Genomic DNA, 25,953 nt, shown 5'->3' on the forward strand with positions numbered 1-25,953 from the left:
GGTGCTCCAGTTTCCAAAGATGCGCAGGTCAGGTGAATTGGCTATCCCAATTTGTCCCATAATGTCCAGGGATGTGCAGGCTAGGTGGATTAGTCATGGGAAATGTGGGCTTACAGTTAGGGTGGGGAAATGGGTTTGGGCAAGACGCTGTTCAGAGGATCAGTGCAGTCTTGATTGGCCAAATGGCCGCTACCTGCACTGTAAGAATTGTATAATTTGAAATTCTGTGTGCTGTCTAATAAGAGTATAAACCCCTGAAGGACACCTAATAGTGAGTTCAAACTCTGGCATTGCCAAACTGAAGAGAAGGAAAAAGGAGGTTTTATAAATCAAGGCTCCAGAGTTAAAGAACAGTGGATTCAGAACAGTTCTGACCCAAGGTGGCTACACTTAAGAATGTACTTCTGAAGGGACAGTTTACAACCATGGGACATTTGGAAGAAATTTGAAGAGACAATGTTACTGAAAGTCAGTGGAAGCCCCAAGAAATTTCAACCATTGTACTAAAAAGTATCCTGAGATCAGTTGTCCAATGTTGAAGAGACATTTGACTTGAGTTTTTGAGAGTATAAATCAAATGGGTGTAGAATGATAAACTTTAAATTAAAAGCAATTGCATTAAGTCAGTGTCCATTGAACTTTCAAATATAGTTGTCTTAAACAGCCAGTTAAAGTGTAGTTACTGGTATTCATGTTCTTAGATTTGTGTTGTAAAATTCTTGTGATTTAAACATGAAGTTTGTGGAGCCATTCTTGTGGTAAATACTTGGGTTTTCAGATTTCCAAACAAAACCTTACTGATGTTTATCACGATCCTAGTAATAGGTACAATGTAAAAAAAAATCTTTTATATGATAGAAAATTTTAAAATAGGCAAGAGGTAAAGAAATGCATGGAATCTTCCAAACCAGGACTTTCTAAAAACTTAATCTAAATCCCATGGCCTTGGTACTTTAAAAAGGAGGGTAGCAGAAGTGACACTTAAATACAATTTATTTTATTTGATCAGTTTAAAAACAATATCCTTTTCAATAGGTTAGAAGACAAAACAAAACTGTGCAAAACACAGACACACATCAATTACAACTGGCAATACAAAATTAGATATTTTCTCTCTGGTCCCTACAAGCACTTTATACCACAATGGTTGATCAGTTAGTAAAATAAACCACTCAAATCAAACCAATATCCAGTGTCATTACCATCACCAAATATATCTTTTTGTTCAAAAAAAAGAGAGAGAGAGAGGGGGCATGGAGAAAGGCACTTGTTACTGTTCAGAACTCTAATTACTTAAGAGTATCTGGTCAGTTCAAATACTTTATTGTAATTTGCTCTTTATCTTGAATTGCAACAAAAAAAAACTTCAATCAAATGATAAGGGAAAAATACAGTAAAGGCAGTTAGAATAGCATTTTGTAAGGTATAAAGTAGGTTATTCCATAAAGACCTATCAAAATAAAAATGCTGCCACAAATACTTAGCGAGTCAATCAGCAGCTGAAAATTCAGGCACCAACAGACCCGCTGTCCATTTCCAGCTTGTGTATGTAAATTTCTGTTTTTAAAAAAATTTGGATTACAAAATATTTTTTCTACAATTCGGTGTCCCTGTATTTGGTTGGTTGCACTGCATGTTGTCCATAGTAACCACGCTTTGAATGGTCAGCTAATTGTCTTCGATACTGCTCATCCTCCTCCTCATCACTGTAAATGGCTCCAGTGGGATCATGGTAGGTTTGTGATGGGGGCTTCTGTGGTTCAGGAGACCTGGAGATTTTCACAGGAGAAAATAAATATTCAGTCATTAAAACTTAATGATCAAACAAAACCTGAAAAGTAGAATGGATCAGTGAGAAGCAACAAACATTGCTGAGATATAAAAAAAACAAAGGGCTGCAGAAACTCAAATGAGTCTGACATGATCTGTGTAGACAAAGTTAATGTTGAACTCAAAAAGACTTCCAAACTGATGCTGTCCATTTAGGATTGTGGCAGCAGACACAACTGGGGGCAGCACGGTGGCTCAATGGTTAGCACTGCTGCCTCACAGCACCAGGGACCAAGGGTTCGATTCCTGCCTCGGGCAACTGTGTGGAGTTCTCCCAGTGTCTGTGTGGGTTTCCTCCCACAATCCAAAGATGTGTGGGTTAGGAGAATTGGCTGAGCTAAAATTGCCCATTGTGTTGGGTGCATTAGTCAGAGGTAAATATAGGGTAGGGGAATGGGTCTGGGTGGGCTACTCTTCAGAAGAGTGGTGTGGACTTGCTGGGTCGAAGGGCCTGTTTCTATACTGTATTTTCTTAGATTTAGATCTACTTAAAACTTTACACTCCACTACTTTAATTCAGTCACCACAGCATGAAAAAACACAAACTTCTGTTAACTGTGAAATGCTCTGAGGTGTCTGGAGATGGTGAAAAAAGGTTCTATATAAAAAATGTTCATTTATTTATCCTCCCTATGCTGGCTAATGCAAGTTTTGACTAATCACTGGAAAGAAAACATGAACTCTTTAATTTACAACTTCCAAATTCTCTTTAGATTTTCTCCAAGGAGACACAATAATACCAATACTAATCCCAGACAGGATAAAGATGTTGAGAATTTAGCTATAAAACATTGGTAACCTGAGTTACGTTCACAGATTAACCTTTTCTAAAAACAAAGTTTTGTAATTTACATATGAAAGAAGTGAAACTAACTTAAAATTCACACAACACCAGGTTATTTTTAAACTTTGTACACCCCAGTCCAACACCAGCATCTCCAAATCTTGGTCACTAACAGATGAGAGTCTTATCTTTTGCTATAAATTCTGTGTTTTATAATTGTGTACTCCACAACCACCTGATGAAGGACCAGTGTTAGATTAGATTAGATTAGATTACTTAGTGTTCTGAAAGCTAGTGCTTCCAATTAAGCCTGTTGAACTATAACCTGGTGTTGTGATTTTTTTTAAACGCCATTTTCAGTGTACAAGTCCTGACTTTTGGTTGAAACCACTAGATGGAGTGCCTTTCAAAGGCTGGGCTTTCCAGTTTAGGGATATGAGAGAGAAAAGCAGCCATAGGAGGAACCTGTGTCAACCAATACAGAACATGAACCGTGTCCACCCCTCCCATTCCCATCCAGGAGAACAACAGAACAGGGAGAGCTCAAAGCACTGGATTTAAAACAAAAATCTCACCAATATATATAGTTCCAGCAGCAGAATACAAGTCAAAGGGACATGCAACCAAACTCCAGTCAGAAAGCAACCATGGCATGACGTGACCAGTTTATTACCAAAACTCAAGGGAGACAGTGGGAAGAGCAAGATCATGACAGATCTTAATCTCATTGACGGACATTTCAACCATATTACTGAATACCCTTGCACAACTGAAATTGCAGTCTCGGAAACTTCCAACAGACCCCGAGCATTCACATGCTTTTGGGAGGAAGAAAGAGTGGCTTTTTTCTTTACCATCCATTACATGAAGTGATTTTTTTTTTCACTCCTGAGCTCTAATTTTAAAAGTTCTGACCCCTGACACTGCTCAGCCCCTGCAGAGGAAAATATTTCTCTCTGTCTAGCCTATCAACCCCTTCAATCAAAGTGATTCAATCCACCTTCTTCTAAGATTGAAGCTTTTAACATGATTAAAAGAAATCAACAGTTTCTCTCTATCAAACTTATTTCTTTGGCTGGGCTGGGGTAAGGGGAGCCCACAACAGGGGCACTGGATTAAAATTACAACGAAACTGTTCAGAGATGCTATCAAGAGACGTTCTTCATACAAATAAAAGGGTTGTGGAAATTTGGAACTCTTGCTCCCCCACACCATCCGATATTTCCTTCAAACATTTTTTTCTGCTAAGCTCCTTATAAAAACGGAAGCCAACGCATCGGAATGCTGATTGATGTGCATAGAACCTTCGACGAGTCACACAGCTTAGAGAGAATCTTTGCCTCCTCTCCCACCCCAAACCAAAAATAAACCTGTTTAGGGTTGAATTAACGTTTTCAAAGTTAAAATTAATAGATTTTGTTGGGTCAGAGTTTACAAAAAAAAAGGTAGGAAAATGTTACAGCATATAAAACAGAGAAGGTAAATGGAGTAACAGACTCGAAAGGGGCTGAATGGCCTTCTCTCGTTCCACTTGCTAAAAGATGAAGCATCGATGAGTACTTGGTCTTACCTTTGGAATTGGGGCTGTTCAGCTTTAGGTGGTTTTACAGGGACTGCATAAATATCCGCATATCTCTGTGCTAATTCCAGCTGTAAATGCAAAGAAGGAATTTATCATTTTCAAAGTAGACATTAGGATGTCTGCATCCAATTCACAATGCTGACTAAATGTAATGTTTGAAAGGTGGAGGACAGGGAGAGAGGTACAGTAAAAGAAGTGCTCAGTTGATTTTATTTCTTTTTGTATGTTTAGAAATTTCACCAGAAAAATCTGGACACAATCTTCTGATCTCTGGTTGTTAAAAGCCAGCTGCAAGAGGGAAGATTGTGTAAGGGGGCAGTGGAAATGCTGACATGCAGATCTAGTTGGGAATTGCCCTGGAAGCTCGAATTCATAGAATCCCTAAATTGTGGAAACTGGCCATTCAGCCCATCGAGTTCACACCGACCCTCCACACAGTATCCTACTCAGACCTCACCCTATCCCTGTAACCCTGCACTTCCCACTGCATGCAGCCTTGCTGTTAGAAATGGAAGATCCAAACCACTGAACTGCAAAAAAAAGCCTAAATTCTTAAGTGTTTGTCTTAAAGCAGTTAGGGGGAAAACTTAAAACTTGCTCTCCATCTTATTGAAAATCATGGTGCAAAACAGACTGCTTTGAAAGAATCATTTAATTATTCTCACTCATATGCTTTTCTCCCACAACTCTCTTTTAATTCTTTCCCTCCCTCAACTAATGTATCCAATACCCTTCAGAAGATTATTGTTGAATTTGTTTCTATTGGTAACATTCTAGATCAGAACAGCTTGTGCTTCAACAAACAAACCTCATCTAATTTAAATTTCTTCTGCTAATGTTCTTAGATTTGGTTCTGTGAAGAGTGCAGATAATCAACAGTGATAAATAAGGAACCCTCTTATTTAAGAAACGTCTAAAACACAGCGCAAGTCAACGTAACTGACCTGCTTCCAAACTAGTGGTGATGTTGAGTAAGTGAAAAGTCTATCATCTGAGGTCAACCAGATTAGATTGTTGTTTTTTTTTAATCCCATGACCACACATTAAGCTCAGATTGGTTCTTCAGGGGAAGCTCAGGCTTAATTATTAAAGCCTCTGGGCAGTTTCCAAACCTAGCGGTAAATTCCAATAATTCTCTGCATAATCACGCTTCAGCTAAGAGATAGAATCTTCAGTGAGAGAGAAAAATCAGGAGCAGTATTCTGTATGTTGCTGCCTAACGTGCTATTAGGCTGAAGAGAACCTGAACATAAACCATGGTTATTTTTGCACCAGTGAGTCAGAACGAGTTTAAACTATATAACTGATTAGGCAAAGTTAAATCAAGGAAAGGTCAACTCTTATGCTTCAATGGTTATTTGCCATTAATGGCAAGAGCTTCGTGGATAATTTTCAGGCCTCTTGCACAGAAGATGGATTCCAGTTTTCACAGATAGGTTTTCAAACATTTTGATTTGTCAACAACGCCATTTGCTCACATTCTTTGAAATTGCTAATCGAATGGCTGAATGGATATTGTTCACTAACATACACTCCGCTCTGGAGTTACCACGCTGAGGGAACCCACTGGATTTTCACACCATTGGGATCAAAAAGGGAAGTCAGACAGGGGGCATTATGATGCATTCATGTAGCATCTTGAAAGCATCAAGACATTCTACAAGCAATTACCTGACAAAACACTTAGTGTGCTCTGGATCAGGTTATTAAAACAGGTGACTAAACATTTGGGTAACTGAATAGATTTTGGGATGGGGTAAAAAAGAAATGAATTGGGTAGAGGGAATGGAGAGGTTTAAAAAGGAGAGAATTAGATAACTCGGCAGCCAATGAGTGATTAAAATCGGAGTACACAACACAAAAAAATGATTGCTGCTGAAATTCTGACAGGAGGGTGCAGCAAAGTTGAATCAGAGAATATATCCTAAGTCTTTAACACTGAGAGGACCATCACCAATGCACCCCAGCACTGCCAACTCCACAGGGAAGGCTGTTTAAAAAGTAAGGGTTCTTCTATTAAAACAAAAAAAAAAGAGGAGGAAAGGGTTTCTTCCAACAAAGTTGTTAATCTCTGAAGTTCTCTAGCCAGAGGGACATGGAGTTTGGGCCATCGCACGTGTTTGAACTTGTCAGATACATGTTTAATTTATGTGGTGGCCAAGGATTATTGGGGTTAGGTGTAAAAATAGAATCAAAGCAACAGCTATTATCTTAGCGAATGCTGCAGGAGGTTTAAGGGGCTGTCTTCCTAGTTATGCTCTTATGGCCTTTAAATAGTGGTAGGACTGCCTTACTCTCGCATTCTGTGCTTCCTGAAGTTCTTGCAGCCTCTGCACTCTAGCTTTGTGGTCCAATTTCTCAAATATTTTCACTTTGCCCAGCACGGACTGCTGTTCATTGCCTTCACCCAGCTCCACACTGTAGTCTCCTTCCTCTTCACCGGCAGGCGGCATGGCTGGAACAGGGGGTTTCAGCGCCGTCCGAACCCCAAAGGAGGGTTTTAAAGCCACGGGAGGGGGCTGCGGCTTGGAGGGTGGGATGTCCTGACCACGGGGATGCTCGCTGCTCCCAGGACTTGGGCTGCTATATCGAGAATCATATCCACGACTGGAATCATGATACTGCCTTTGTTGCTCTTTTGGATACGAGTGTACTTCAACTTTTGCCTTAAAAATGGGAGACAAAAGAATATACAAGTGTTAAATCAGATCCATTTGCTATGATCTTCAACTGACATTTTGCAGCTTTCAATTCACATCATGGTTTGTGCATAAGCAAGATCCCACATCACCAACAACAACAGCAAAGTTATAATGACAAGATCTGGTTTAAGTGAGTCAGTAAACGTTGAAAATACTCAGCAGTTCAATGTAGAACAATGCTAACTTCAAAGTTCCAGGCTGATACTCCTGTATCAGAACTGGGAAAATGGTGGAGTAGCAGAGCTGCAGTGATTATGTTTCTGGGCCAGGAGTCGTGTGTTTAAATCCTACCACAGTGGCATCAGAGATGTATAGCATGGAAACAGATCCTTCGGTCCAACTCGTCCATGCCAACCAGATATCCTAAATAAATCCAGTCCCATTTGTCAGCATTTGGCCCATATCCCTCTAACCCCTTCCAATTCATATATCCATCCAGATGCCATTTAAATTGTACCAGCCTCTACCACGTCCTCTGGCTGCTCATTCCGTACATGCCCCATCCACTGCATGAAAAAGTTGTCCCTTAGATCCAGTTCCAAAAAAAGGACAGGATAGAAGGCAAATGGGATTAAAATTAATGTCTTCTGTATTCCATTGTACTTCACTGCTGGCCATACAGCTGAGCCCAAGGTCAGAACATAGCCCTCTTCATTCTAAACTTCTGCCTAGTTCCTACCTGTTAGTCATGCTGTTGGTCGCCTCTCCTCACATCACCTTTTGCGGTCAAACTTTGCTTTACACACATTCCTGTGAAGCATCTTTACATATTTTTATTTCAACTTGTATTTGCACAGTTCTATTACTGTAAAGAATCCCAAGATAGCAGCATTTTATAAAAATCTGACAGCACACTGTACAAGGAGATACGAGAATAGACAAGTAAAAGCCTAGGTCAAAGAGGTAGGTTTTAAGAAGCATATTCACCAGGGGGAAAGAGAAGTGCAGCAGTTCAGGGAGGGAATTCCAGAATTATGGCCCAGCTAACTGAAAGGACCAGTAGTGGTCAAGCAATTAAAATCAGAGATCTACAAGGAGGCCAGAAGTGGAAAAGTTGGTTACAATGCTGTAAATGGTTCCATGAATAAGGAGCAAAGGCCATGGAGGGATTTGAAAGGAAAGACAATTTTAAATCTGGGATGTTGTCAGACCAAGAACTCAGGTGAGTGCAGGAGTGATGGGTTCTGCTTAAAAATGATCATAATGTAACAAAAGCAAGAACAGATTTTGTACAAAATCAAGTAATTAATGATGCTCACTACCTTTGGAGGTTCAGGTTTAAAATCGGGAGGGGGGCTGGGATCTCTCAAGACTTCCCTGCTACCAGCTCTCCTCATTTGACCTCTTGCTATGGCTGGTTCTGGACTCTGTTTCCGCTGAAAATAAAATCAGATTGTTAAGGTACTGAACAATCTCAAGATGCATCTAAACTATTAGTTCCCCTAGAAACTATAAAGAGACTAACATTTATAATTCAACTCAACAACTTTCAGGGGCCCAATCTCAACACAATTGGTCACTGTAGCCACATTATCACTTTGTCAATCTTGTACAAATATGCAGAATTTTACATATCAACAAATACCTTTAATATTTGTTAAGAATAAAGTACCAAGAAATCTGAAGAAGGGTCACTGAAACCCAAAATGTTAACTCTGGTTTCCCTCCAGAGGCTGCCAGACCTGCTGAGCTTTTCCAGCAATTTGTTTTTGTTTCTGATTTCCAGTATCTGCAGTTCTTTTAAACCAAGAAACCTTGTTGTACCGGGTTGCCATTTACATGTTTGTAGGGTAGATTTGGAAAATCCAAAGCTTGAGCTTGGAAATACACGATGTCCCCTCAAAAATCCAGTTGTTATTTCACTCCAGATGGAGACAGAATGTACAATTCTTGGAGATGATGAAACGAAGAGAATGGCTATGTTTGAGGGGAAGTTGGATTAACATGAAGGAGAAAGGAACAGAAGGTAACGTTGGTAAGATGGGAGGAAACTCACATGCAGTTAGGTCAAATGGCCTGCTTCTGTGCCTTTAATCCTCAGCATAATCATTTAATGTGCGGGAACCCTTCACATTTGAAGTTAATGTTTACTCCCAAACACAAATCTAGATTGCATTGCTCTCACCTCATCAACATTTATTGGTTCCGATGATCTAGCCACAGAAGAGACAGGAGGCTCATTGATTGGTTCATCCAGCTCATTGTCTGTGTAGGCTCCACCCTCTGTGTCTGTATCATCGTAGTCACTCATGAGTCGGCTGTCACAGCTGAGGTAGTCCGCTCCCATGGCTGACAGATAAGACATACGATCATCATGCATCTCAAGGTCTTCATCTCCTAATCCATCAGCCTAAAATTAAAAAGATAGGACAAGGTAAAGCATCATCCTGAAACAATATTCCTGTCCACATGAGAAATTTCTATTCCCCACACCCCAAAAGGTAAATACAGATCAACAACTACTGGCTGCTCTTTGTGGGGAAGGCAGTGGGGAGAACAGGAAAGGGAGATTTTCAATCATACTTCCTCTTAAGAGGATGCTGGATTCCTCCAATTATCCCCCAAGAGCTTCAGAATATCTTTGGTTTTCTCCAACAAGAGCAAAGCAACCAGGTGAGTCATATTCTGTGTGGGAAAATACTAAACTATGCTCAGTTCCTCTCAAGAGCAAGGAGGATTTTCCCAACAAAACTAAAGTGTTGATCAAAAATTTGATCTGGTTATTTTTGTCAATCAGTACGTTAGGGCACCAAAATCTTTTCAACATGCTGGTTTCATTTATAAATCCCAAGTATTAGAGCTCATTAAAATACTGGGCTCCATTCCAGAATACAAGCTGTGGTGTTCTGGTATTACAAGCATTTGCAAATAGCTGTGCTAATTCTTCAAAGAATCCAAATGATTTGTGAATAGTAGCAAGATTATACAACAGTAACCGGGATAAATATGCTTCAATGGCCCATCAATTCTTCCAAGTTCAGAGCAGAACTAACAAATTGCAGTTACCTAGAATAACCCATAAAGCATGGTGCAGTTAATAATTTGGATAGCCCATTGGGAAAATCCTAAACACGTTTTAAAACTATGCACTATTAATGCTTTGTAGGAGGCATATTTAATTATGACTAAGGTTAATTTAATGAGGAAATCTATGGGGAAGAAGTGCAAGTTCAGTTATGGTCACTGGAGTATAATCAGAACGGGGATGCAGGTAGAGGCAGGGAAGGGGAAGAAAACTCATGAAACTTGCACTTAATTGAAATGTAGTTAATCTAAAATGGATGGACAGGTAAATGACAAGGGCAAGAGAACACATACCATATGTAGAGTAACACTTACTCTTATCCAATTTTCTCTTAAGAGGAGCAGCCTGTATATCTTCTTAAATGCGGTCATTCTTTTGCAACACAAAGGTGTTAATTACTGACCAGCAGAGCTCAAATTGATAAATAAATTTTATAGCAGGAACCAAAAAAATTTTGGCTCCATAGATAATAAAACACTGCATTAAACAAACAACCTGCTTGATGAAACTGAGTGCTACACAATGCATAGCACAGAAAAAAAAGTGAAGTTAACTGTTGCCATAGTCTTAAAGACCATTGGGCTGCTCTCTCTCAGGGGTGAGAGCGGGAGAGATGACTGGTGGTGGTTTAACCCCAGGGCCACCGTGACTTGGGAGAGGTGGAGAAGTTGTCCCCTTCGTGGTCACCTCAGTTGGTGAGGGAGTGTATGACTGGCTATATATGCATATTATGACTAGTATACACTGTATGTAACCATTGATATCCAAAAACAGTTAGTGTTAGCCTAAGAAATGATGGTACAGCAAGCGGTGCAATAAGAGACTCATTCAATACATACCTTGCCTTCTGAAACCCAAACAGCAGAAGCCTGGTGATCTCTTATCAAATCCTTCAACAATCCATACCAACCATCGTGTGAGGAATTCAGATCAATTGTTTCTGTAATATTTTAAAACACAAAGAAATTCTCTTTTATCCACACAAGAATTTGGAAGTAATTGCATAGTAGGAAAAAGAAAATTTGTAAAGAAGTAAATCCAACACAATAATACATTCAAGAACACACTGGGATACATCTGTCATTAGCAGCTTTAGGTCAATCTTCAGGCCAGTACAAGAGTTATTACATATACTTTACACCACAAACACGCCATTCTGCCTAAGTGGTCTGAGTGAACATTTAAATGCTTCTCAGACATTCTCCCATCCATATAACAGCAAATTTATATCAGCATTAAAACTAGTCCTCAACTTCAAGCCTCCTATCTACTGCACTGTCAGAGTCTCACAACATTTCTTATATCCCCCTGGATAATAAGGGAGGAAAAGGCCACCTCCACTTGCACATTTCATCTCGCTTTCATTTTTCAGTCAATGGGCCTTTGAAATCCTCCCCTTCCATTCTGTTCAGGGAATGTAAGTACCTATGGCTGGGACAGTATTTAATCACCTGTACCCAGTTCCCTTAAGTTGGCATTGGTGAATTGCCCTCTGGAATTGCTGCAATCCATAGGATACACACAGACATATTATTAAAATTAAACTGAAGGAACAGCAATAAATTAACAAGTCATAATGGTAAGTGGTTGGAAGGGAATTTGCAGATGATAGTGTTCCCACGTGTCAGCTACCCCTGTCCTTCTAGATGATAGCCATTGAGAGTTTGGAAGGTGCTGTCAAATGAATTGGAAGTTCTTTCTAAGATGAAAAAAGTGTGCTGGAAAAACACAGTAGGTCATGCAGCATCCAAGAAGCAGGAGAATCAATGTTTCAGGCATAAGCCCATCATCAGGAATGATGAACCTTTCACCAGGGCTTATGCCCGAAATGTCAATGCTCCTGCTCCTCTGACGCTGCCTGACTTGCTGGGCTTTTCCAGTGCCACACTTCTTGACTCTGCAGTCTTCAATTTCCCCTAGTTCTTTCAAAAAGCCAATACAAACGGGATGGGGGAAGATGTCACTTTTTGTGCTGTTTTCATTTTTAAAAATTCATTAATGTGATGTGAACATTGCTGGTTGGGTCAATATTTATTGCCCGTCCTTAGTTACCCTCAGGGTGGTAGTGGTGAGTCCATGAGGTATAGGTACCCTGACAATGTCAGAAGGGAGGGGGTCGCAGGACTTTGACCCAGTAACACTGAAAGATCAATAATATATTTTCAAGACAGATAGTGAATGGTTTGGAGGGGAACTTGCAGGTGATGTCCCCATGTATCAGCTGCCTTGTCCTTCTAGATATGGGTTTGGAAGGTGCTGTATGCAGACTCTTGATGAACTTGTGACGTACCGTTTAGATGGTACACTACTGCTACTGAACATCAGTGAAGAACGGTATGTGTGTAGAAGTGGTACCAGTCAAGCCGGCTGCTTTGTCCTGGATGGTGTCAAACTTCTTGAGTCTAATTGGAGCTGCACCCATCCAGGCAAATGAAGTGAATGCCATCTCACTCCTGACATGTGCCTTCAAGATGGTCGATAGGCTTTGAGGGAAGTCGGGAAGTGAATTACTTGCTTAGGATTCCCAGCCTCTGACAATCTCTCATAGCCAGTATTTATATGGCAAGTCTAATTCAGTTTCAAGTCAATGGTACCAAACAATGGTGCATGGAGTAAGATTTCTTACCTGTAAAAAGATAAGAACAGCTCTTTCTTAGCTTGACTGCCTGATCGTAGAGTTTCTTGGAACTCTTGGTAGAGCCTGGGTTCAGTCTCTGTCTCATAGTTTTAACACCTTGCTTGTTGTCTGGGTTGAAGAAGATGACAATAGGGTACCACTGCGTGTAGTTCAGCAGATCCACTGCCTTGGGTGTTACATCCAGTAAAGCATGCTTATCCTGTTAACGAAGGTTCACAATGTCAAGACAACAAGTGCACGATGGACAAATTAAGTCTCTCTCTCTCTCTCTGGAGAATCTAAGATCTTGCACCTCAAGGTGGGGTGCAAAGACTATGGTTACTGCTCACAGAAGGGGCCACTCAGCCCATTGTATCTGTGCTGGCTCTCAGCAAGAGCAAACCAGCCCATGCCCCACTCACAGAGTCATGGAGGTGCACAGCATGGAAACAGACCCTTCAGCCCAACCCATCCATGCCAACCAGATATCCCAACCCAATCTAGTCCCACCTGCCAGCACCTGGCCCATATCCCTCCGAACCCTTCCTATTCATATTCCCATCCAAATGTGTCTTCAATGTTGCAATTGTACCAGCCTCCACCACTTCCTCTGGCAGCTCATTCCATACACTTACCACCCTCTGTGTGAAAAGGTTGCCCTTTAGGTTTCTTTTGTATCATTCCCTTCTCACCTTAAACCTATGCCCTCTACTTCTGGACTCCCCCACCCCTTTGTCTATAGAGACTTTGTCTACTTACCCTATCCATACCCCTCAATTTTTTAAACCTCTATAAGGTCACCCCTCAGCCTCCACACTCCAGGGAAAACAGCCCCAGCCTTTCAGCTTCTCCCTATAGCTCAAATCCTCCAACCCTGGCAACATCCTTGTAAATCTTTTCTGAATCCTTTCAAGTTTCACAACATCTTTCTGATAGGAAGACGACCAGAATTGCACGCAATATTCCAACAGTGGCCTAACCAATGTCCTGTACAGCCGCAACTTGACCTCCGAACTCCTGTACTCAATACTGTGACCAATAAAGAAAAGCATACCAAACACCTTCTTCACGATCCTATCTACCTGCGACTCCACTTTCAAGGAGCTATGAACCTGCACTCCAAAGTCTCTTTGTTCAGTAACACTCCCTAGGACCTTACCATTAAGTGTATAAGTCCTGCTAAGCTTTGCTTTCCCAAAATGCAGCACCTCACATTTATCTGAATTAAACTCCATCTGCCACTTCTCAGCCCACTGGCCCATCTGGTCAAGATCCTGTTGTAATCTGAGGTAACCTTTTTTGCTGTCCACTATACTCCAAGCTTGGTGTCATCTGCAAACTTACTAAACTGTACCTCTTGTGCTCACATACAAATCATTTATGTAATTGACAAAAAGTACAGGACCCAGCACCGATCCTTGTGGCACTCCACTGGTCACAGGCCTCTCAGTCTGAAAAACAACCCTCTACCACCACCCTCTGTCTTCTACCTTTGAGCCAGTTCTGTATTCAAATGACTAGTTCTCCCTGTATTCTGTGAGATCTAATCTTGCTAATCAGTCTCCCATGGGGAACCTTGTCAAACACCTTAGTGAAGTCCATATAGATCACATCTACCGGTCTGTCCTCAATCTTCTTTGTTACTTCTTCAAAAAACTCAATCAAGTTTGAGAGACATGAATTTCCACGCACAAATCCATGTTGACTATCCCTAATCAGTCCTTGTCTTTCCAAATACATGTACATCCTGTTCCTCAGGATTCCCTCCAACAACTTGCCCACCACCGACATCAGGCTCACTGGTCTATAGTTCCCTGGCTTGTCCTTACCACCCTCCTTAAACAGTGGCACCGCATTAGCCAAACTGCAGTCTTCCGGCACCTCACCTGTGACTATCGCGGATACAAATATCTCAGCAAGAGGCCCAGCAATCACTTCTCTAGCTTCCCACAGAGTTCTGGGGTACACCTGATCAGATCCTGGGGATTTATCCACCTTTATGTGTTTCAAGACATCCAGCACTTCCTCCTTTGCAATATCAACATTTTGCAAGGTGTCACATCTATATCCCTACAGTCTATATCTTCCGTATCCTTTTCCACAGTAAATACTGATGCAAAATACTCATTTAGTATCGTCCCCATTTTCTGCAGCTCCACACGAAGGCCGCCTTGCTGATATTTGAGGAGCCCTATTCTCTCCCTAGTTACCTTTTTGTCCTTAATATATTTGTCAAAACCCTTTGGATTCTCCTTAATTCTATTTACCAAAGCTATCTCATGTCCCTTTTATGCCCTCCTGATTCCCTCTTAAGTATACTTCTACTTTGTTTATACTCTAAGGATTCACTTGATCTATCCTGTCTATACCTTACATATGCTCCCTTCTTTTTCCTATCCAAACCCTCAATTTCCTTAGTCATTCGGCATTCCCTATACCTACCAGCTTTTCCTTTCACCCTGACAGGAATATACTTTCTCTGGATTCTCATTATCTCATTTTTGAAGGCTTCCCATTTCCAGCTGTCCCGTTACCTGCAAACCTGCTCTCAATCAGCGTTCCAAAGTTTTTGCCTAATACCATCAAAATTGGCCATTCTCCAATTTAGAACTTCAACTTTTAGATCTGGTCTATCCTTTTCCATGACTATTGTAAAACTAATAGAATTATGGTCGCTGGCCCCAAAGTGCTCCCCCACTGACACTTCAGTCACCTGCCCTGCCTTGTTTCCCAAGAGTAGGTCAAGTTTTGCACTTTATCTAGTAGGTACATCCACATACTGAATCAGAAAATGTTCTTGTACACACTTAAATTCCTCTCCATCTAAACCCTTAACACTATGGCAGTTCCAGTACATGTTTGGAAAGTTAAAATCCCCTATCATAGCCACCCTTACAGATAGGTGAGATCTCCTTACAAGTTTGTTTCTCAATTTCCCCTCTGACTATTAAGTTGTCTAAAATACAATCCCACTCAGTTTCAAACTCACTCGGTTTAAAAGTTCGCCTGGATTTCTGGGACATTCTGAGTGTTGGCACAAGCCTCAAGACCTCCTTACTGCAGAATTGTCATAAACAAGAGCAGAGCGCAAAACTATCCCAGAGGAACCATTTATCACGTGGTTCCTCAATATGTATAGGCTTAGACAAGTTTCCTGGCACTTTAGATTCTCCTTTGAGCTGCTCTGAGTGTTGGGCATTTTTGGTGTTGGAGGGCAATGCTCAGAGTTTCTCCCTCACTCTCAATCCTCTAATTTGTTTCATTGGTCAGTTCAAGTCGAAGGTTTCCGAACAAAATAAAACTTTGATTTCCTTTGTATCAATGTAGTTGTAAATCATTATTTGGAGATAGCCATCAGATAGCTGCAAGACCTTCACTAATTGGTGGGACGGGGGCAGGGGTGGGGGGGAACGGTTATGGAACCCCAACTGAACAAGACAAATCAATTTTCTGCAATGTCTAAACAAAGCCAGATGCAAAGACTTCTCAAAAACACACAGTCATTCAATGGGGTAGGCCTCTTGTCTCAATCTGCAAATCATCAGTTGAAGGTTTGCTCCTAAGTCTTCACAGCAACATCGTGCAGCTCACATTTTGCTGTAGTAGAGGCAGTGCTACACTGTGCAGAGAGAGAGAGAGCGAGAGCGAGAGCGAGAGCGAGAGCGAGAGCGGTGTTATCTGAAGCCTTATCTGCCCTCTCAAGTGACGTTATTTTTTTTGAAGGAGCACAGATTCTCCTTGCTCTCATTAGTCAATATTTCTCCTGTTTTGACTGGAGTGGATGATTTGGTTGCACTGCTGTTTGTGGAACTTTGTGCATACAAATTGGTTGTTGTGCTTTATACATTATGTGGTGATTACAACAATTAAAACATTTGTTGTAAAGTATTTTATGATATCCATAGGCTCAAACATAAATGAGCCTTTTCTCCCACTCCTCTGATTTATAAATGCATCTCTTTAGTAGAAAAGGGAATCCAATGCATTTGTTAAAAAAAGGAGTAAATGATAAATGCTCTGCTCTAGTTTCAAGTCTAAATTACAGAAGGGATCATATTTAGAAATGTTAAGACAGGATTATTTAGCTCCATGCAGGTCAGGCCTTCTAATAATCTAATTAGCATTAGAAGCAATATAAAAGTTATAGGAAGCTGCAAGTTTCTAGTTTTCTCAAGCTGAGTACCACCATCCCAGCTGCCCTACACTTCCCACTCCCTCACCACACATTAGTAAGATCATTTTTCAAAGGAAATTCTGAAATTCTCAGAATTCTGAAAGGAATTTCCTTACTTGAACATTATGCTGGCATGAAAGACAAAAATCAGTAACATGACTAGGAAGGGTAGGCAGGCAACTTGTTTAATAGTTTCTGCATTAATATCAATACAACCTAATAATTGGAGGACACCGATTACAAGTGCTGAGTGTCTTAACACTTTTGTTTCAAATACCAGACACCATTCAATTATTGAAAAGTATCACTCAAGATCTTGACGCCAACCAGGATTGAAACAGTCTATTGGATCTACATCTTGTCCACGGTGCCAAGTGGCAGGCTGGATACCAAATACAAAATGCAGAGCAGCAGCTTGCTAATCCTCCTCTAACAGCGCCTTCTAAACTGTTGGCCTCTATCATCAAGAAGGACATGGGGCAGCAAAAATACAAGAACACTGCTTTCTGCAAATTCCCCACCTAGCCACATGCCAACCTGACTTGGAACTACTTAATTGTTCTTTGAATGTACTGGGTCAAAATCCTGGGAGATCCCTTCAGGACAGCACCATGATTGCATTTGCCCCTCATGGACTACAGCGATTCAAGGGAGTTCGCCACCATCTTAGAGGGAAACTTGGAAGGGCAATAAAAGAAACTGACTTAGCCTGCAGTGGTCAGACCCCTGCCACCGAACAAAACAAAACGTCTACATTTGAGAAGTCCGTGCATTCATCCACTTTTTTCATGTTTACCCATTTTATAAGTTAACAGATTGTGTAATAAGATACTGTTAACATTGCAACTCCTCTATTCCTAAAAAACGTATTCCACCAATTCTGCCTCAAGTATCCTCGAATTTTATCACATCACCCAATGTCTTCCCCATCTTGTTTTACTATTGTCAAAAGGTATAGTGAAATTCAAGTTGATGCGCAATTATTCTTACCTCTTCAATGATCTGTCTGACTGTGTTTAGTCGAACAACACCAGTTGACTTTTCAGAACCTGCATCCCTCGGTTCGGTTTCTAAAAAATTAAAATTTACCATGGAGTTAATTATCTTGTGGAGATAACCCAGACGTCCATTGAAAACTATATGTGCATGAACAATTTACTTACTGGCAGTTTTGTAGTTGTCAGGTAATTCTGTTGCCAGTTTCTCTGTTGCAATGTCAGCGATGGGCCCAAAGAGCACCACAGGCCTCCTAAACCCAGCTAAAAATACAAAGGCATGTAAATGGAAACATACATTGGTAAAGAGCTCACATTTAAAAATACAGCATCCTTTGGCAACAGATTCTTTCTCCCCTGTGAAATTAATGTTTTAGTGATGTTGACTTGGGGATAAATAATTCCCAGGTCACTGGGGATAACTCCTGTTCTTATTTGAAAATCCCATGACCTTTCCATATCTGTCGGAGGATAACACAGGGATTAACATTTCAGCTGGAAGACTTGACCTCTCAGCAGGCTCAGGAATATCGGTTTGGACAATGTGCTCAAGTCTCCGGAGTAGGATGGACCTGGTGATTCAAAAACCAAGTCTGCCTTTTAAAGTTAAAGTTAATGTCAAATATCCCAGAACCACTATTTTGAAGAACGAGACAGACACAGAGACACACAGTCCTGCCCCAACGTTCAGCTCTCAATATGACTAACACAGAATACCCAGTCATGATCACATTTTGCAGGACTTGGACAAAAAGTGGCTGCTGCGTTTCTTACATTGAACAATGACAAAACTTCAAAAAGTACTTCATCTGGTGTAGAGTGCTTTTTAAAGTCATCATGGTGTGACAATGCTGCTCCTTTAACAAGATTGCGTTGTCCTTGGTTTTTTTCTCCCCCAAAAGTGTTGCGCAAGACAGAGTTGCTGAAATGTCTTGGTTGATCTTCTTGAAGCAGCTTTTAAGTTCAAAAAAAATTTGTACAATGAAAGGGGAGCGGCCAGTTCTCCCAGCTCAGCTTTTCTCTGGTTTGGTTTGGGTTTTAGCAGTCAGACTGTGCAGAGCGAGCAGTCAGGTTGAAGGCTGCTGGTGAAAGAAACAGCTACATGGAAGGCGGTGTTCCATGCTGAGTCCCTCTACCATCTCTCTTGCTCTCTCCTGTAAGACCCTCTGTTTGATTTTCTCTCTTTTTTGCTAGGAGTGTTTGTGGGGATTGTTGCAGGAATTTGGAACAGCAACACTGAGTCGGGATAGCCTGTTAGGTTTTCGGATAAGTTGAGTTATTCTATAATCATTCTTTTGTTTGCGTTTCATTCGGTACTCTTAAATAAATTCTGTTTTGTTCAAAACAGAAGGGTTTTGACCAGCTGCATCACTCCTGGAATATCCACTCTGCACCTGCTCAAAACAACTCAAAGATTTAGGGTCTTGGTTACCTTGTTTTGAGGTGGTCTGGCCTGGTCCATAACAATGGCCCTACCAGACCAGAGGGTGGCTCTCATTCTAGAGATGACAGGTGGCAATCTAACCTGAGGGTCATCACACCTGAGGGGCAGCACGGAGGCTCAGTGGTTAGCACTGCTGCCTCACAGCGCCAGGGACCCAGGTTCAATTCCTGCCTCAGGCAACTGTCTGTGTGGAGTTTGTACATTCTCGTGTCTGCGTGGGTTTCCTCCGGGTTCTCTGGTTTCCTCCCACTGTCCAAAGATGTGCGGGTCAGGTGAATTGGCCTGCTAAATTGCCCATAGTGTTAGGTGCATTAGTCAGTGGGAGATAGGTCTGGGTGGGTTGCTCTTTGGAGGGTCAGTATGGACTTGTTGGGCCGAAGGGCCTGTTTCCACACTGTAGGGAATCTAATCAAAAAACCTTAGGCAAGGAGAGAAGTTGAGAAGGAGAGTCCTTCATGATGACCTCAGCTGGTGTGGGAATTGGACCCACATTGTTGGCATCATGCTGCGCCTCATATTATAGAAGGCTGAAGAGCACAGCGGACACTGACAGTCAATGCAGTAATGATTATACATATTAAGTTTTCTCGGCTTTCACCCCACTAACTATTTCTGATTAAAATCAAAATAGAGTTATTTTAGATTTAGAATGTACCTATTTGTTCACAGCACATTTCTTGTGAGGGAGTAAAACTGGAAAATCTAATTACTTCCAAGGGAAAAATGAATGGTCATAAGATGCATGCAACTAATACACCAATTTCTCATACCCTCACGAAGAACAACCCTCTCGTAAGCTGGGAACTTTGTGCCAACCGGGACAGCTGTAAGGTCCTCACGACTCTTCCGCAGATTCTTCTTCATTGCTGCTCTCTGACCTCGTGACCTCCAGAAGTCTCCCCGGTCACTGGTGTTTGCTTTCTGGACATTCTGCACGTTGGCCATCTGCTCAGCTCTGGCGAGATATTCATTTCAGAGACAGACTGTTATTATGCAGGGACTGGATCACAAAATGCACAGAGTTCTGTGAAACTCACTGCACTTTGGTTGAAAACATTAAAATTGAAGCCACTGAGACCAAGAAAATATATTCAGAAATATTCCTTTTTGCTTAAAAAATCAGAGCATCATAAACTCAAACTGGATCAGGAGTGGGCCGTTCAGCCTCCAAACCTGCTCCAGCAATGGTCCTATCAGTACCCCATTCTCATTTTCTCCCTGGATCCTTGGATTCCTTTAGTCCTAAGAAGGGCTATAATTGTTGTGGTTCTGTTCGACGAGCTGGGAATTTGTGTTGCAGACGTTTCGTCCCCTGTCTAGGTGACATCCTCAGCGCTTGGGAGCCTCCTGTGAAGCGCTTCTGTGATCTTTCCTCCGGCATTTGTAGTGGTTTGAATCTGCCGCTTCCAGTTGTCAGTTCCAGCTGTCCATTGCAGTGACCGGTATATTGGGTCCAGGTCGATGTGTTTATTGATTGAATCTGTGGATGAGTGCCATGCCTCTATGAATTCCCTGGCTGTTCTCTGTTTGGCTTGTCCTATAATAGTAGTGTTGTCCCAGTCGAATTCATGTTGCTTGTCATCTGCGTGTGTGGCTATTAAGGATAGCTGGTTGTGTCGTTTCGTGGCTAGTTGGTGTTCATGGATGCGGATCGTTAGCTGTCTTCCTGTTTGTCCTATGTAGTGTTTTGTGCAGTCCTTGCATGGGATTTTGTACACTACATTGGTTTTGCTCATGCTGGGTATCGGCTCCTTCGTTCTGGTGAGTTGTTGTCTGAGCGTGGCTGTTGGTTTGTGTGCTGTTATGAGTCCTAGTGGTCACAGTAGTCTGGCTGTCAGTTCAGAAATGCTCCTGATGTATGGTAGTGTGGCTAGTCCTTTGGGGTTGCGGCATGTCCTCGTTCCGTTGTCTTTCCCTTAGGCATCTGTTGATGAAATTGCATGGGTATCAGTTTTTGGCGAATACATTGTATAGGTGTTCTTCTTCCTCTTTTTGCAGTTCTGGTGTACTGCAGTGTGTTGTGGCCCTTTTGAACAGTGTCTTGATGCAACTTCTTTTGTGTGTGTTGGGGTGGTTGCTTTCGTAGTTCAGGACTTGGTCTGTGTGTGGCTTTCCTGTATACCATTGTGGTGAATTCTCCGTTCGGTGTTCTCTGTACCATCACGTCTAGGAATGGGAGTTGGTTGTCCTTTTCTTCCTCTCTAGTGAATCAGATTCCTGTGTGTGTGTGGCGTTGACGATCCGGTGTGTGTTCTCTATTTCTGTGTTTTTAAATGATTCAATCAATAAGCACATCGACCTGGACCCAATATACCGGCCACTGTAGCGGACAGCTGGAACTAACAACCGGAAGCGGCAGAGACAGGCCAATATAAATGCCAGAGGAAACATCACAGAAGTGCTTCACAGGAGGCTCCCAAGCACTGAGGATGTCACATAGACAGGGAACGAAACATCTGCAACACAAATTCCCAGCTCGGCGAACAGAACCACAACAACGTGCATCCGAGCTACAAATCTTCTACCAAACTATAATTCCTCCTTGAAAACATTCAATGTTTTTCCCTGAATCCTTTTTGCAGCATAGAATTCCACAGGCTCACCAATCACTAGGTAAAGAAATGTCTCCTTAACCCAGTCCTAAATGACCTACCCAATTTCCAAAAGACTGTGACATTTGGTTCTGGACTCCATAGTCGTCAGGAACATCCTTCCAGTGCTTAACTGGTCAAGTCCTGTTATGATTTTATAGGTTTCTAGGAGATTCTGCCTTATTCTTATAAACTCCCGTGAATATAGTTTTAACTGATGCAGTATCTCTTAGAATCAGAGTCATACAGCATGGAAACAAACTCTTTGGTCCAACTAGTCCATGCCGACCATCTTCCCAAACTAAACAAGCCCCACCTGCCTGCAATTGGCCCATATCCCTCCAAACCTTTTCTATTCGTGAATTTATCCAAAATGTCCTGCATCCACCACTTACTCTGGCAGTTCATTCCACACGTGAAGTGTGTGTAAATAGTTGTTGTCCCTGGCATCCTTTTTAAAATCTTTCTCCTTTCACCTTAAAAAATATGCCCCCTATACTTGAACTCCCTCATCTTAGGGGAGTAAAGGCCTTTGCTACTCACTTTATCTCTGCCTCTGAAGATTTTATACACCTCTAAGGTCACCCTTCAGCCACCTAAGCTCCAGTGAAAAAGTCCCAGCCTATTTTTATAACCCAACCTCCCCATTCCTGACAACTTTCTGATAAATCTTTCCTGAACCCACTCCAGTTTAATAACACCCTTGCCATTGCATTAATCAGTCTGGTAAACCTTTGTTGCAGTCCTCATACTAATACAGATCATTCTGCGATAATAGGTGTTTCACCAGCACAAAGTGGCTATAAACGTGATTGATGAATTGTGGACATTGTCTGGATATTGCAAATTTTCTATTGAATGAGTACAGTGATTTTCTATTAATGATCTTCTACAGCACGATTTTGTATAGAGGTTTTCCACTATGCGATTTTCTGTAACACGAGATTGCAGAGGAACATGACTGTCATGTTATTGCAGAATGACCTGTACAGCTTTTTTCACTGGTAAATACAGTCAGAGTCAGAGTCAGATGTATAGCACAGAAACAGACCCTTCAGTCCAACCCATCCATGTCGACCAGAGATCCCAGCCCAATCTAGTCCCACCTGCCAGCACCTGGCCCATATCCCTCCAAACCCTTCCTATTCATATACCCATACAGATGCCTTTGTTGTAAAAGTTCAGACAGTGATGCATTCAAGAATTGAAAGCAAACATTTCTGTTTTGTGAGTTCTCTCAATAATCTCCTCCAGTTCTACAACCTATGATCCCAGCACATCCCCAATGTTCAATGCTTTGAAACTCTCAGCCCTCTGGCTTGTAAACAATGGAAATCTCAAGTGAATCATTCAGATTTTTGTTGTTTTGCCAAGTCTACAAATCATGTCAGGCACCAAACTGGCAAAGTCACTTTATCTGACTAGTTAACTCTTCAGATATCAAATCCAATAACTTTTGCGAAAGTAACACATGCATATATAATTGCACCCTTTCAGATCTAATTCGTCAAAAGAAGAAATGCAAGGAGCAGACCGATTTGTTGCAGCTCCTTTCTTCCCCCCCAAACCCCCCCCGCCCACCCCCAGCCCAAAAAGAACATTTTAACTTGAAAAATTTGAAAGCCAAATACCATCAAATATCAATACTTTGACACTTGTGAAAGAGGCTTCTCTGTTCAATTCAGAGACACCCACTGTTCTCTAGCTTCTCAACCGCTGATCTGAAGCTTAGGAAAAAAAGTTTTGGCCACAGAGTCTACAGCATAGTGAAACAAGCTAAGAGTCTCTGAACAAGGAGTCAGCCATTTTGGACTGATATGAGGAGACAGGTCTTCACAAAAAAGGTTGCGAAGCATTGGAATTCTTTATCTCTGAACTATGGATAGTCTGGCGATGAGTTTAAGGCAGTCCCCAGCTACAAACGGGGTTCTGTTCCCAAGTTGACTTGTATAAAAGTCAGAACATAATGCAGGAAGATAACAAATAGCTGTTTGCAAGCACAGGAAATGTTCACACTGTGGATCTTCAATGCATGAGATCGCATCCGAACAGCAAACGTTCACAAATCAGGGATCCCCACCCCTGTAGTCAAAACAAATGTAACTAGATATCTGGATGTTGAGGAAATGAAGGTATCCAAGGTCAATTTAGGAAGGTAGAGTGGAGGTAGAAGATCAGCCATGATCCCATTGAATGGCACAGCAGGTTAAGAAAGGGCCAAACACTTTGGCATTGCTCATCTTGTTTTTGAAGGGAATAAAAAAAATTAGTGCTGACACCTCATGTAATATTTCAAAACTTACCTGCTTTTATTTGGAATGATTCCTTTTTCTAGTTGTTTGATGTTGTCTGGAGCAATGCGGACTGCTAACCAATTCCCCAGCTTCCCGTTGTATAGAGTATCTAAAACCTTGAAGACATCTCCTCGACTGAAGTTCAAGCTTTGTGGGCTCTCTTTTTCATATTCAAAGTGTGTCCTAATGTAGAACGAGTCACCGCGGCCAGAGCTGATAATCTCTTTGTACACTGGGAGGGTGAAAGAGGGGGGTGGGGTGAGGTCACATATAGAAGTGAACAATTTTGATTTAACATTCTCAATTACTGACTTTATATACAATATAACATAATACTAATACAATAAAAAGGCAGAGATAATTGCCCAGTAAAATAATGACAAGTTACAGGTGTGAACATGTTATGAGATGCTATACAATCCCCTTATTCACAGCTCAACTTCATCTTAGAATTTCTATTGTCTAAATGAGGGAGTGTAAAGAATATGGAAAATCGGGAACATTTTTAAACTTGTTCAGCCAACTAAAGACAGATAGTCACTACTAGGACAGGTCAGGGGTCAGGAATTCTGCAGTAACCAACTCACCCCAAATGTTTTACAAGGCACAAATTAGGAGTGTGTTAACACGAACGCAGCTTCAAAACTCAAAAAAGGTCAACAGCGTTTAGGATAAATCACCTCACTTGATCACAATCAAAAACCAATCCTCTGCCATCTGGTGCACACAGTCATCATTGCAGCAGTGAGTACTATCCCCAAGATGCACAGCAACAAAACACCAAGGCTGCTTTGACAGTATCTGCTAAATCCGCAAGCTCTACCAACTGGAAGGACCAAGCCAGCGATCACATGAGAAAAAACTTCCACCTACAACGTTTCCTCCAAAACACAAACCATCTCGATTTGAAAAGACACCACAGTTCCTTCACTGCTGATTAGTAAATATCCCCCATTCCCACCCAGTCAAGACCACTCCAGGCATCCTTATTCCACATGAAGTGCAGTGGTTCAATGTGATATCTCAGTAACACCTTCCCAAGGGAAGGTCACAGATTCACAACAGTGTTATGGCACAGAAAGTGGCCATGCAGCCCACTGTGTTCACACTGCCTCTTCAAACAAGCAGAGTTACTGGCTGTGTCTGAGCGTTTTTAAACGGGAGCATACTGCCTAACATGGGGGTCGAATCCATGACCCTGACATTAAGACTCTCATGCTCTATAGACTGAGCCAGCCAGGCCACAGTTAGCTGGTGCTAATCACCCCCCAATAAATGCTAGCCTTCTCAAATGACACACACATTCCATGATTTTTTTTTTTAAAAAGCAAGTGCTATTCTACAGTCTCCTCTTTGGAGATGAATGCTTCTTTAAAACAGAGGCCAATCAAGTCAAAAATCATTGATCTTGATGGCTACTGACTGTCCATTATTTTCCACAAAGTAGTGATATTAGATGGATGGTCATTTTGGTTAAAAAGGTAATTAATCTTTGCATTCCGTAGCAGGGAGGAGAAAGTGAGGACTGCAGATGCTGGAGATCAGAGTCGAGAGTGTGTTGCTGGAAAAGCACAGCAGGTCAGGCAGCATCCGAGAAGCAGGAGAGTCAACGTTCGGGCATAAGCCTTTCATCAGGAATCTTGATGAAGGGCTTATGCACAAACATTGATTCTCCAGCTGCTCGGATTCTGCCTGACCTGCTGTGCTTTTCCAGAAACACACTCTCTATTCCATATCTGGGACCAGGTTAATTCTTTTTTAAAAATGGCTGTATTTATGGGCAACTGCACCACTAGGTGGAGCAACCTGTACGGAGGCGTTAAAAATTAGAGTATCGCTTAGGGTTTGATGTACAACTAACTAGACTCCTATTGACTGGATTCCCTTTTCCTGGGGAAGGTTATAATCATTCATT

At 41.6% G+C, this 25,953-nt stretch overlaps 1 protein-coding gene across 6 annotated transcripts in view; it reads right to left on the reverse strand.

Annotated features, from left to right (window-relative positions):
• Positions 1-975: 975 nt before the first annotated feature.
• tjp2a (tight junction protein 2a (zona occludens 2)) overlaps positions 976-25,953 on the reverse strand; it is a 133,961-nt gene continuing 108,983 nt past the window's right edge. For all 6 annotated transcript variants that reach the window (XM_072588451.1, XM_072588441.1, XM_072588461.1 and 3 more), the window contains 11 exons: positions 24,048-24,270; positions 19,924-20,108; positions 17,878-17,973; positions 17,705-17,784; positions 12,550-12,760; positions 10,763-10,863; positions 9,024-9,248; positions 8,161-8,274; positions 6,491-6,862; positions 4,185-4,264; positions 976-1,769 (listed from right to left, as the gene is read on the reverse strand). In XM_072588451.1, coding sequence (XP_072444552.1) covers positions 1,595-1,769; positions 4,185-4,264; positions 6,491-6,862; positions 8,161-8,274; positions 9,024-9,248; positions 10,763-10,863; positions 12,550-12,760; positions 17,705-17,784; positions 17,878-17,973; positions 19,924-20,108; positions 24,048-24,270 — 1,862 coding nt within the window. In that variant the 3' untranslated portion in view covers positions 976-1,594. The remainder of the gene's footprint in view (positions 1,770-4,184; positions 4,265-6,490; positions 6,863-8,160; positions 8,275-9,023; positions 9,249-10,762; positions 10,864-12,549; positions 12,761-17,704; positions 17,785-17,877; positions 17,974-19,923; positions 20,109-24,047; positions 24,271-25,953) is intronic.

The sequence above is a fragment of the Chiloscyllium punctatum genome, chromosome 2, assembly GCF_047496795.1.
Source record: "Chiloscyllium punctatum isolate Juve2018m chromosome 2, sChiPun1.3, whole genome shotgun sequence".
NCBI lineage: Eukaryota > Metazoa > Chordata > Chondrichthyes > Orectolobiformes > Hemiscylliidae > Chiloscyllium > Chiloscyllium punctatum.